This window comes from Oryctolagus cuniculus, chromosome 17 (assembly GCF_964237555.1).
Source record: "Oryctolagus cuniculus chromosome 17, mOryCun1.1, whole genome shotgun sequence".
Classification (NCBI taxonomy): domain Eukaryota; kingdom Metazoa; phylum Chordata; class Mammalia; order Lagomorpha; family Leporidae; genus Oryctolagus; species Oryctolagus cuniculus.
The window spans coordinates 45,789,005-45,803,473 of record NC_091448.1 but is presented as its reverse complement, the minus strand read 5'-3'; the positions used below and the strand labels follow the sequence as shown (position 1 = coordinate 45,803,473).

Here is a 14,469-nt window from a genome sequence, read left to right as displayed (position 1 = left end):
GAAAGTCTGAGACAACTGAATGAATAAAACAGAGGCTGCCCTTAAAAATATCTCCAAATTGTTAATCTTTAAATAGGGGTTCAAGTTGACCGAAACTTAACTGAAGTACGTCTTTGTATTCTGAACAACTTATCTTGTAAAAATCTATTTCCTTCACCACTCCCACTGAATATATATTTGCCAATGATATGATTCCACAAAATAAAACTAAGTTACACAGTCCTGCATCTGTTTTTAGTTCTAACTTAGTCAACACTATCTCACACAGCTCTCTGAACTTCATTTTCCTTTTCTTTTTAAAAGTAGTCTCCCATTGCTACAACCTGAGTTACACAGAAAAGGCAAGAGTGAGACACATGTAATTTATGGCCACTGAATTCAAAGATATGGAGGCCAGGTCCTAAAGCAAGCTTTGGTTCTCAGCCTTCGTGTGGGACTATTATCACATCACTAAGTACACAAGTGCATTACTCCTCCAGGTCAGATTTTATATTAGGTTTTATTTCAGTTTACTAAAGCAAACTTGTGACTCAAGGAGAAGCAACTATTGTACTTGAATATTGTTTTACCTTTTCTTTTCCTTTTAAATTAGACAGCACTCAGATTTTTTTAAAAAAGAGAAAAAAGAGAAAAAAAAGATTCAACCAGGTAACACCCAAAGCACTTTACTAATGCACAGTTGATCATCAACTGTGCTCTTAGAACATGAACAGGCTGAGAATTAATATCTGTTCTGTCAGCATTCCTTGAAAAAAAATCCTAGTACGAAATGCCAGAGGTGCATTCACTTTGGAGGTGAAAAGGCACCCATCTGTTCATTTATATCTATGTTCTAGTTTAATTTCTGGCTGCAGGCAACTAAATTATGCCAGAAAATATCAATTCAGGTTTCAAAATCATGTAAACTGCCATATGCTTTCCAAATGTCTCATAACTCAGTCTTTTTCTCATATCCACCTCTCTCTCTGTTTGAAGATTTATTTATTTGAAAGGTAGAGTTACAGAGGTTTACTCTGGTTTACTCCCCAAATGGCTGCAATGGCCGGAGCTGGGCCAATCCAAGGCCAGGAACCAGGAGCTTCTTTCTTTCCAGGTCTCCCACGTGGGTGCAGGGGCCTAAGCACTTGGGTCATTTTCCACTGCATTCCCAACTGCATTAGCAGGGAGCTGGATCAGTATAGCATCCGGGACTTGAACCAGTGCCTATATGGGATGCTGGGGCTGTAGGCAGCAGCTTTACTGGCTATGCACTGCTGACCCCATCTCCATCTCTCTTCCAAGCTCCAGAATCTATTTCCTAACACTCTGAGTACTTATGCCAGTAAACCAAGTACCACCTCCAATTCTAACTCCTTTCTTGTCAAAGAAAACACACAAGCACATGCATACATGTACATATTCCTCCAATTAGTTTTCTTATTATCATTCTCTTTCTTACCTGTCCAGGCTCAAAATCTTCAGTCATTACCTTTGGGCCCTTCCTCTCCTTGACATTCTGTCTTACCATTTGACTAAGGGTCAATCTGAATTTTTCTTGCACAAGTCCTTATATTTCTTATATTTATATTCACATTCCCTTTTCATTCCCATGCATTCTACTAGATAAAGGTAGACTGCAGTCCAAATGAAAACCCTCCTTCATCTCCTCTGGTCTAGGACACTGCCCCTGCCAATACATTTTATACAAAGACAACTCTAAATTGAACAGCACCACATTGTCCTTATTACCAAAGAATTTCCACTCTAACAGGAGACACAAAACACTACCAACAGCCTACACAGGTAAGTATTATACTGATGGTAACAACAAGAAAGCTCCAGGAAGGTACAAGAGTGAGACTTATTTCAGGGGAGGTTATGGTTAAACTGAAGAAAAGCATTCCAGACATGGAATAGCACACGTGTGAAGGTGCACATTTCTGGGGGAAGGGATGAGTAGTCCAATGGCAGGGAAGAAGTAAGAGATGCAAGCCTGAGGTAGACTGTGGTAACTTCAATGTCACACTAAGAAGTTTAGATTTGATCCTATTAAAACGTGAAACTGGCAGACACAAGAACCCATTAGGTTTTGCTATGTTTGTTGCATTGTTTAAAATAGATAATTTGATGAAGTAACACAGGCACTAATAGAACCAGACACATTTTCTGTAAGTGTGACAACTGGTAAATTACTTAGTCATCAACACCTCAGATTAGTAAACAGATGGCAGGAAAAATCAGACATGACTACAGTATTCTGTACATGTCCCATGTTCTACACATGCTCCTTAGATTTCATTGGCCTGTTAACATTATTCAGATCCACTGAATCTTTATCCAGATGTTTAACAATCTAACAGTAAGAGGTATGCTTTACTTTTCCTACTATATTTATGGATTTATCTATTTCTTAGAGTTTTTTTTCCAGTTGACATACTGTTCATTTCTTTTTTTTTTTAGATTCCAATATTTTGGTATTATACAGGTTAATTCATAACCTCCCATTTAAAAAAATTTTAGACATTTATTTTATTTATTTGAAAGAGTTACAGAGAGAGGGAGTGGGAGAGGGAGAGAGAGAGAAAGAGAGAATCTTCCATCCTCTAGTTCACTCCCCAAATGGCCACAATGGCTGGAGCTGAGCCAATCTGAAGCCAGGAGCCAGGAGCTTCTTGCAGGTCTCCCACATGGGAGCAGGGGCCCAAAGACTTGGGCCATCCTCCACTGCTTTCTCAGGCGCATTAGCAGGGAGCTGGATTGGAAGTAGAGAAGCTGGGATGTGAACCAGTGCCCATATGGGATGCCGGTGCTGCAGGCTGCGGCTTTAACCTACTGCACCACAGCATCAGCCCCATAATCTTTATTATTATTATTATTATTATTTTCTTGGACAGGCAGAGTTAGACAGTGAGAAAGAGACACGGAGCGAAAGGTCTTCCTTTCTGTTGGTTCACCCCCCAAAATGGCCGCTGCGGCCGGCATGCTACGCCAATCCAAAGCTAGGAGCCAGGTGCTTCCTCCTGGTCTCCCATGCAGGTGCAGGGCCCAAGCACTTGGGCCATCTCCACTGCCTTCCTGAGCCACAGCAGAGAGCTGGACTGGAAGAGGAGCAACCAGGACAGAACCGGTGCCCCAACTGGGACTAGAACCCAGAATGCCAGCGCTGCAGGAAGAGGATTAGCCTACTGAACCATGGCGCTGGCCATAACCTCCCATTTAACAACACAAAAAACACTCTAAGAATAAGCTTTTTGGCCCATTTTGGCACCAAACCTACCCTTTCATGCTGTTGAGAAGAGTTTGGTCAATGTTCTTCCATGCTCTTTCCCTTCCATCAGCACTCAATTCAAGTCAAATGCACCTTACCACTTAGAGTACATTAGTGCTGCTCAGTCTGACCTCCACTTTAGGGGAAGATGATTGCCAACATGATCAAAGGAGTTTACAGTCACAAAAAGGCTGAACTGGTTATATTATATGCTACTGGTCACATTTTTCATAACACTGCTCACAGTATTAAAGGAGAGGGGAAAAAGCTTGCTAAATCTATATAACACTAAAGAATAAAAAGAAATCATAATGATCAACAATAAAGAATAAAAAAAATCATAATGATCAGGTTAACAAGCAGGTGTATGGCCTAGTGGTTGAGACAACATTTGGGCAACCATATCACATTCGGGGAAACCTGGATTCAGTCTTTGGCTCTAACTATTCATTCTAGCTTCCTCCTAGTGTAGACCATGGGAGGCAGCAGTGATGAGTCAAGTAGATAGGTTCCTACCACTCACTTGGAGACCTGGTCTAAGTTCTCAGCTCCTGGCTTTGGTCCTGTCCAGGCATCTGCAGATATTTGCGGAATGAACCAGAGGATGGGAGCTATCTCTCTCTGTGTCTCTCAAACAAAACAAAACAAAACAAAACAAAACAAAACAAAACAAAACAAAACAAAACCTTCAGCCCTAAGTTAGTAGTGGCTTCAGAAGACACAAATATAAAGCATTATGGCGGTGTTCCTAATTAATCATAGAAGGCACAGATTGACATAAGCAACATGTAGAGGTGACAACTTCTGACCAATTGCCCATCTCAATATTCATTCACATTATGGGAAAGGCAATCTAAGATTACATCATCTCTAAGATAAATATTTGTGGTTCAGTCCTCACTGGAACAATGGAGATATATTAACAAGCCAGGACAAAAAAAAAAAAAAAAAAAAAATCACACGCAACTTACAAGGTGTTTTGTTCTGACTTAAAATTTTAAATTAAATCAATTCTACCATGGGGTGACCAAGAACAGTGTTTTTTCAAACCACAGGTCATAACTCATCACTGGGTTGTAAACTATATTAATAGGCTCACACACACTTTATTTTTAATAAAAGAAAACAGACTAGAAAAAATAATACCAGACTATATTATAAATGTTGCTTCATGAAATTGTTTCTTTTATGTACACATACAGAAATGAATGTGAATAAGCAGCTAAAAGGTATTTCATATCACAGGTCATAACTGCAAATAAAGTTTGAAAACTACTGATCAAGGATCTACCAGTAAGGCAAGATATTTTCTCAGGATAGAAGCAAACCTAGGAAGAATATCTTTAAATTTTTCTAAGATTGTCTGAAGGTCATTTATTTAAGATTTTAAATAACTATGCACTTAGAGTAGGCATTTGACATAGTTTAGATGCCACTTGGATGCCAGCATCCCGTATCAAATTTCCTGGGTTTGAGTCTGCTCCCAGTTCTGCTCCCAATTCTAGCATCCTGCTAATGCACACCCTGGGAGAAAGCAGGTAATGGCTCACGTAGTTGTGCCCCTGCAACCCACATGGCAGACCTGGATTGAATTACCAGCCACCAGTTTCAGCCTGGCCCAGCCTGGGTGCTGTAGACATTTGGGGTGTGAACCAGTGAACAGCAGTTCACTCTCTTACTCTTTCTCTCTCTCTCCCTCCCTCTCTCTCTCTCTCTCTCTCTAAATTAAGTAAAACAAATAAACTTTAAATAACTATGTACTCATTTTCGAAATGGTAAGAATTCATTTATTCAAAAAGTCATAATATAGACCATGCATGGTTCTATGTGCTGGAAACAGAAAATGCAGTAAGACAAGAAAACCTATCTTATTGAAGTTTAAACTCTAATGCAAATAAGTAGCCATAGTACCAAAGGCCAGGATAAGAACTTTATATACATTCTTACTTGAGCCTCATAATTCTACAAGCTAGACAGAATAATTATTTCCATGTTACATATGTGAGAATTGAGATTTAGAGAAATTCATGAACTTACCCAAGATGGTTCTCTATCACACACATACACACACGCACACACACACACAGAGACAGAGCTAGTAAAAAGAGAATTGGGCCCGGGACTGTGGAGTAGCATATAAGACAGCCACCTGCAGTGGCATCCCATATGGGCACCAGTTCAAGTCCCAGTCTCTCCACATCTGATCCAGCTCTCTGCTATGGCCTGGGAAAGCAGTGGAGGATGGCCCAAGTCCTTGAGCCCCTATACCCATGTGGGAGACACAGGGAAGGCTCCTGGCTTCAGATCGGTGCAGCTCCAGCTGTTGCAGCCAATTGGGGAGTGAACCAGCAGATGGAAGACTTCTCTCTCTTTCTCCTTCTCTCTCCCTTTCTATATAACTCTTTCAAATAAATAAATGCATCTTTTAAAAAAAGAGAATTGAGACTCAAACTCAAGGTGGTGGCATTCCAAAGCTCTGCTCCTAACCTCCTGCATAACCAAAAATATCAAAAACAATATTCAGTCTGAGAAAATTTTAAAAGTTTCAAAAACTGTGACCCTTGATCAAATAATTTTAATTATTGTTAGTCTGCAGTTACCTGCTCATTCTTAAATTTTGTGAAGTAGGAAGAAGGCAATTGTTTTAAATTTTATCTATTTGAGAGACAAAGACACAGGAAGGGACAGCTCTGATCCACTGGTTCATTCTTCAAATGCTCACAATGGTCAGGACTGGGCAAGGCCAGAGCTGAGAGCTGGGAACTCAATCCAGGTTCCCCCATTCAGGTGATAAGAACCCAATTACTTTTTTTTTTTTTTTTTTTTTTTTGACAGGCAGAGTTAAGACCGTGAGAGAAAGAGAGAGAGAGAAAGGTCTTCCTTCCAGTGGTTCACCCCCCAAATGGCTGCCACAGCCGGCGCTACGCCGATCTGAAGCCAGGAGCCAGGTGCCTCCTCCTGGTCTCCCATGTAGGTGCAGGGCCCAAACACTTGGGCCATCCTCCACTGCCTTCCCAGGCCACAGCAGAGAGCTGGACTGGAAGAGGAGCAACCAGGACAGAACCGGCGCCCCAACCGGGACTAGAACCCGGGGTGCCGGCGCCGCAGATGAATTAGCCTAGTGAGCCACAGCGACAGCCAGAACCCAATTACTTGAGTCATCACTGTTGCCTCTCAGGGTCTGCATTAGCAGGAAAAGGTGTCAGAAGCAGTATCTGGGGATCAAACCCAGGTAGTCTGATGTGGGATGAATACATTTTAACCACTAAGTTAAATGCCCACTCATAAAGAGGGCAATTCTTAAAAGCTGAGCTACAGCTCAGGTTCATTAAATTTGCTTTGGAATAAACACATTAAACCATCAGCTGATTTTTAAAATGTCTTCAAAGCTGTGGAGAAACAATGGTAGCCAACAGACATAAAAATTAGCAATTTCTGGTTAAAAAAAAAAAGTGCCCCATCCTACTGTGTGAACAAGTCCAGCTTTAGCGTTCACAGTAACCAGGCTTTAGCAAGTGAGCACGACAGTGTACAGGTCTTATAAGGATAGTCATTCCCTGGTTGGATCCTGCAGCACTGAGAGACATGTTGAGAGAAGCAGGGCCCAACCTCTTGGGCAGATAAATTTGCTGAGTCAGCCCAGACCATAAAGGTAAAAGTGTTTTAAAGGCAGGATCACACCACATTCCACAATGCAAATACACTCCCTTATTCTTGACACCAAGAATCGTTTCTATTTTGCTCCCACTGAATTCCTATTACCCAATATGGCATATGGGACATGACAGGTACTCAGCAAATATTTGAGTAAATTACATTTCACAAGCAACTTCCTTCCTCAGACCTTGATTTTCTGCAAGGCAAAGGGCTGGAGTAGATCATATATTCACTTTCAGCTCTAAAAGTCTATACTTCTTTGAGCCAGCATTCCTAAATACGTCATCACAAAGAGCATTAGTAAAATAACTCCAGGACATCTGGATTTGAACATACGCCTAGTCACAAGGTTTCACATCTTACTCACTGCAGTCCTACAAAGGTTAAACAAAATGAATTTGTCCCAATGAAACTGCTGGAAACATCACAGCCTCCTCCTCAATTACCTGTTGAGGTATGAAAAGAAATCAAGCTAGCGATTACAGAAATAACAAGGTATGTTTGACTTTTCAGCTAAAATGGGAGAAAAGTTGATGCTCACAAAAACAGTAACAAAGGCAGCCTCAAAATTCAGCTTCTTCAAATGTTTGAAGAATCAAAAAGAAGGAAATCTGTTGACTGATGTAACCACATAATCTCTGGCCTTCCTATCAAAGCGCACTTACTTTCTGTGAAGGTAAGGTGTTTATTTTTCAAGTAGTATAACATATATTTACATTCCTCAGTCATTAATTAGAAATCACTTTTTAATCTTTTATAATTTTTCCAAAAAGAAGTGAATTATTTTTCAAACCATTATTTTAAGTAATATTATATCAAATTAATGAAGCAACTTAACTAAATTATACACCACCTGTTCACAAAGTTTTGTAAAATATATTTACTGATGACTGAAATATAAGTTTACACATCAAAATATGTCCTTTATCTATAAAAACAGTTTATGGTTTTCAAATCATCTCCACCTGTTATGAGGGGAAAGTTTGGCTTCTATATATTTCATACTTCATTGTGGATGCCTATTATATAGAAAACACGTGGCAAAGACCATGGGAGCCTCCAAAAACTCTAAGAGATATTAGATCCTCAATCTTGGGAGCTATTTTGGGTCTATGTGGCTTGACTTTAGAAGTCAAGGAACATGGGGCAGGTGTTACGGTGTAGTGGGTAAAAGTATTTTAAAAAAAAAAGTATTTGGGGCTGGTGCTTTGGCATAGTGGGTAAAGCTGCTGCCTGCAGGGTACCGGCTCAATTCCCTGCTGCTCCACTTCTGAGCCAGCTCTATGTTAATTCACCTGGGAAAGTAGCAGAAGATGGCCCAAGTGCTTGGGCCCCTGCACCCATGTGGGAGACCTGGAAGAAGCTCCTGGCTCCCAGTTCGGATCAGCCCAGCTTCAGCTGTTGTGGCCATTTGGGAGTGAGCCAACAGATAGAAGAGCTCTCTCTCGCGCGCGCTCTCTCTTTCTGTAACTCTGGCTTTCAAATAAATAAATAAATCTTTTTTTTAATAATAAAAATAAAGACTATTTGGGAACCATAAGGAGGAATGTACTTTTGATGCATGTACAAAATGGATAAACCCAGAAAACACTATGCTAAGTGAAGTAAGTCAGAAATTGTAGGATTCCAGTTTTTAAAATATCTAGAACAGGTAAATTCACAGAAATACAAAGTAGATGAGAAGTTACCAGTGCTTGTGGAGGAGAGAATGGAACAGGAACTACTACTTAAGGGTTACAGAGTTTCTGTTTAGAGTTATGAAAAAGTTCTTGAAATAGATAATGGTGATGACTGCTCGACAATGTAATGTAAACTGAATTCTACACTTAAGGATGGTTAAAATGTGGCTCAGTGGGTTAAGCTGTCACTTGTGACACCTGCATCCATATCGAAGCAACAGTTCAAGTCTCAGCTGCTCTGCTTTGGGCTTCTGAACCAGCTCCCTGCTAATGAACCTGGGAAGCAACCAATGGTGGCTCAAGTACTTGAGTTCCTGTCACCCACGTGGCAGACTCAGATGGAATTTCTGATTATTGGCTACAGCCTGGCCCACCCTAGCCGTTGCAGCAATTTGGGAAGTAAACCCGAGGATGCAAGATATCTCTGTCTCCCTCTTTGTCACTCTGCCTTTCAGATAAGCAAATAACCTTTTTTTAAATGGTGAATTTGGAGGAAGCACCTGGCTCCTTCCTGGCTTTGGATCGGCGCAGCATGCCGGCCGTAGCGGCCACTTGCAGGGCAAACCAATGGAAAAAAAAAGACCTTTCTCTCTGTCTCTCTCTCTCTCTCACTAACTCTGCCTGTCAAAAAAAAAAAAAAAAAAAAAAGGTTAAAATGGCAAACATATGTGTGTGTGTGTTTGTATACATACACATATATCCACAATTATCCACAATTTAAAACACAGTATTCCATGATTATTCCACAAAAGAAAATACACTAGGAAAATGTGCCTATATATAAAGTGAAGAGATCTGGTTAGTGGTGAGCATATTAACCAAGCCTGCCCACTTGCAGCATAATGTTACGTGCCTCCTGATATAATGTGATGTGGTCTAAATAATGGTGGTGGTGATAAATTCTACCTGACCCTTATTATGAGGGAAATTACAAATCCAGAAGATGGAGTATTTCATGGAAATGGTATATGGTTATACAGAATAATTTCCCTATATTGGGAACCACATATTGAGGAAATTAGAGTTGGACTATCATGCAATCTAAAACCTACTTTTGGATGGTTTGGCAAAAGGTTTTTGGGGAGGAGGTGAGGGTAGGGAAGAAAAGCACCTGGAGTAAGATAACAGTAGATGAATTTAAATGAAAGACAGAGGAGCAGACGTTGGGCCTGGTAGTTAAAATGCTAGCTGGAGGGGTTGGTACTGTGGCACAGCGGGTTAACACCCTGGCCTATATGGACGCCAGTTCTAGTCCCAGCTACTCCTCTTCTAATCCAGCTCTCTGCTATGGCTGGGAAAAGCAGTTAGAAGATGGCCCGGCCGGTGCTGCGGCTCAGTAGGCTAATCCTCTGCCTGCAGTCCCAGCACCCTGGGTTCTAGTCCCGGTTGCTCCTTTTCTAGTCCAGCTCTCTGCTGTGGCCCAGGAGTGCAGTGGAGGATGGCCCAAGTGCTTGGGCCCTGCACCCGCATAGGAGACCATGAGGAAGCACTTGGCTCTTGGCTTCGGATCAGTGCGGTGCGCTGGCTGCAGCGGCCTTTGAGAGGGGTGAACCAACAGAAAAGGAAGAAAAGGAAGACCTTCCTCTCTGTCTCTCTCTCTCACTGTGCACTCTGCCTGTCCAAAAAAAAAAAAAAAAAAAAAAAAAAAGAAGAAGAAGAAGATGACCCAAGTGCTTGGGCTCCTGCACCCATGTAGGAATCCCGGAAGAAGCTCCTGGCTCCTGGCTCTGGATCGGCGCAGCTCCAGCCATCGGATGGATGGCCTCTCTCTCTGCCTCTCCTCTCTCTGTGTAACTTTGACTTTCAAATAAATAAATCTTAAAAAAAAAAAAAAAAAATGCTAGTTGGAGCACCTGCATCCCACATCAAAGTGTCTGGGTTCAGTATCCAGTCTTGGCTACTGTTTCTAGCTTCCTGCTAATGTGGACCCTGGGAGGCAGAGATGTCAGCTCAAGGGGTTGGGTTCCTGCCACCCACATGAGAGACCTGGATTGAACTCGCTGCTCCCAAATTGAGCCTGACCCAGCCTCAGCTCTGGCAGGCATCTAGGGAATCAGCCAGCAACAGGAGCTCTCTCCTCAAATAAAGTAATTTATAATTAATTTTAAAAGAGAAAAGAAATGAAGGACCTACAGATGTTCATGGGGTCTTCTTTCAATTTCCCCATGGGTTTGAAAATTTCAAAATAAAAAGAGGTAAGATTTTTCAAAATTAGAACTCTGCAGTTTCCTCAATTCCATCAAAATATACTTAAGAAAGCTAAGTGAATAAGAAGGGAAAACAGCCAGTTCAGTGCTTTGCATACCTTCCACATCATACCAATGTGCGCCGTTTGTGATTCCATCTTTGAATGTCTCATCTTCATCTCCTGGACAATGAGGTTCACCAGTTTTCATTATAGGGTGGTTTGATGCATAAGCTTTTGCCAAGTATTTAAAGACTTCATCATCTGAGGTTTTGCTATAGATTCCAGTGGCCTTATGTTCTGGAGAATCATCAAAAGGATAGCTTGCTACCACCGAGCCACCATGCAGATTTCCAGAAAGCACAAATCTTTGAAAACACAATCAAATCATATCACTTTAGAAAGGCATATGCATTTAAAATTTCCACATCATCTTTCAAAAACAAACTCACATATCTCTTGGAAACCTAGACAACTACCACCTCTATTATAAGCAGACCACTCCTAACAGCAACAGAAAAGAAAATGGAAAGAAACTATTATCAATTTAAAATGTTATTCAAACAGCATTCATCATTCAGGATAGCCTCAAGGAACTTTAGAATTTTCCATACCTGAAAAAGTAACTGAAAAACACAACATAAATTAGTGCGTCAGGAAATGTCTTAAAGAATCCCAAATTCATGTATTAGATTGAACTAATGAACTTGTCCATATTTAACTGGTTTTTGCTCTAAAAAATGACAATATCATATAGCTCAATCTAATACTTGAATTTTACAATATGTCAATTTCATAGAAATTGTGGCTCATATAAATAAGTACTTGTTGAATACATGGGTTAGGTTAATAACCTTTATTATTTAAGACAGACAGTTAATGTAAAACAGGATGTATTTAATTTCATTCTAGTTTCACACTATACCCATACTAAATTCACATTTTCAAAAGAGAAGCCACAGTTGAGAAGATTTAGGGGAAACCACAAAAACAAAAAAACCTGAAACAGTGAGCTGCTTTCAGAAAAAAACAAACCCAGACAATCAAAGACGAGCTCTCCATTGCCCCAAGTTTTCTGATTGAGTCATGAATGAACTGATGTGGAATCAGGCTTCTCCCATAAAAGAAACATTTTTTTAAAATGTTTCTATTATGTGAATCAATTTATAAGTTGATCAAATTTATGGATATAGGAATACTGAAGAACTGCTTTTATGGTGACAGCTAAAGACAAAAAACAGGCTTAAGACCTACTTTTGCATCTTTCCCTTATGTAACAGTGCAAAGCTCTACTTGTAAGTAAAGATGAAATACTGTTTTCTTTATACTCTACAGTGGATTTTCTTGCTTATGCCCACCTGTAGTTGAATTAACTGACCCATAGAAAAATCAAAGAACTATTTCTTTCTGTTTGCTAGAAAGAAAATTAAATCTATCATCTGTCAAATATGAAAGGTTGGAAGATTGAACAATGAAAAGTGCTTGTAACACAAAATCTGTTCATCAGAAGATAGAATTTAGCCAATAATAATGGTGATTAAATGCTGGACTAGATTATGAAGAGACCAGTTAAAAACTAATATAATTAGCATCCTTCCAGACACCAGAGGAGAATGCCATTTGGTGTAGCAGCAACAGCACAGGCTTTGGAGCCAGGCAAACACAGCTATAAGAACATTTGGTTTCCCAGATCTGTTGCTCACCAGTAATATGACCAGAAGTCACTGTCTATAAAATAGCGGACCCTCAGTTTCCACCTCATCTGTAAAATGGGGATTAATGCCATCTGATTCTCAGAGTCCTTGTGAAAATTAAAAACACACATGAAATATCTTTTAGTAAAAACTGTGTGACAGCTTTGGTTCAACAGAAATCCATTTCTTTGGAGATCTCTGGCATCCTGTTTAGGATATCAGTGCCTTACAAACTTCCACTCTCTTCCCTACTTCCAAGACATCGTCTTTTTCTTTTTTAAGTGGTAAATATGCTAGCAACATTCGGTGAAGAAAAATAACGAAGAGTACACCTGACAGAGCAGGTGGGCATCTCGGTAAAGAACTCCTCCTACCCACATCTCCCCCTTACCTAAGGTATTAACAATTTATTTTCTGGTTTGTATTTCTAAAGTAACTTAGGTCCTTTTTTTTTTTCTCCCTCTACTGACTTTGAGATAGTTATAAAAAGGCTGGCACCGTTCAGGCAATCCATTCAGCAACAGAATTCTTGAGTATCAATTATGTGCCGAACATTCTAAATAATTGAAGCAAGCTTCTTTAATTATACATTTTTATGAAAATTTTGAAATCCAAGGGTCTCTACCAAATGCTGTGGTTCATTTTGTTTGATATTTCTTGCAACATTTCTCAAAAATGTTGTTAAAATGTCCTAACCAAATACTTATAGAACAATGAAATATTTGCAATCTACTTGAGTTGCAAATTTCAATTAGTTTTTTTACTCTAATCACATATCTATTAAAGTACCAATGCCACTCTAATAAGGATTTCAAAAGAAAGTGACACATATCACAGTGGCTATGAGGTTACTCCTTTGATTCTTTGAAATAATCAACTTTGCATCTCATCTCCAATCTTATTTGAAAAGTATTTTCTGGTTTCATTTCAAATCATTTCTCACAACTGTTCCTCACACTTGAGTTAGTATCATATGTCATTTCTTACATAAGATTTAAAGTAGCTGCTAAAGACATTATTAAAAAGCCTATAAATATTAAACTGTTAATCTCTAAACCTATAATGCTCTCCAGGTAACTCTCAAAAACCATGGAGAAGTTGATATTTGATGAATCAAAACTCAAAGATTTAGAAAATTGTAGATAGATATATACAAGTACCCCCAAAACAATCCATAGGTACCCAAACACTATAACACTTTTCACAAACATATCAGAAGACTGTTTACAAGTAGATGCTAGCCACTTAGTAAAGTTCAAGCAGATATATTTACCTAAAAATGTCATGTACTAAATCTTTATTTTAGTGATGGAGTTAAAATATTTTATATTCTCCTAAATATTTGTTTCAGTTATCAATAGTATAAAAACACCCACTGGATAAAGTATAAAGTGAAACAACAAAAACAAACTTCACTTTCCTAAGAAGTCTTAAAATTTTACTTATTCAAAATAAAAATCTACTCCTAACACAGATAAGGGAATAGGATAACAAGAAATCACTCAAAATTGTTAATTTCTCAAAATATACTGAAAAGGTAATTTTGCCATATAGGCTAGTATTTGTGATAGGAAAATATCCTACGCAAAAACCGACTCTGTCTTTCTTTAGGTATGAGTCTCAAATTTGTGTGTGCTTGTGGCTTCAATTTTATTCATGCATGTGTCCTTTGTTACTAATTACTAAAGAACATGCACTTTGAGTTAATATTTGAAGACTAAGGAAAGGTAGACATACTCTTCACCCTGTCTAATCACTGACTTTACCGTTTATTAGAGTTACACGTTTGAAAAATGGTTGTACCGTTAGGGTAGCACAGGCTAGAGCATCTCTCTGTGTAGTAACAACCAGCACCTGCGAGCTTTTATGATCTTCAGAAGCTCCTATCATTGAGCTCACTGGCCCAGACCATAACTTAAAATCATTACATACTGGCCGGCGCCGCGGCTCACTAGGCTAATCCTCCGCCTAGCGGCGCCGGCACACCAGGTTCTAGTCCCGGTCGGG

The 14,469-nt window shown here is 39.6% G+C and overlaps 1 protein-coding gene across 1 annotated transcript in view; it reads right to left on the bottom strand.

The window, feature by feature from the left end:
• CPD (carboxypeptidase D) overlaps window positions 1–14,469 on the bottom strand; it is an 80,162-nt gene that overhangs the window by 62,969 nt on the left and 2,724 nt on the right. The window contains exon 2 of the mRNA XM_002718901.5: window positions 10,889–11,136. Coding sequence (XP_002718947.1) covers window positions 10,889–11,136 — 248 coding nt within the window. The remainder of the gene's footprint in view (window positions 1–10,888; window positions 11,137–14,469) is intronic.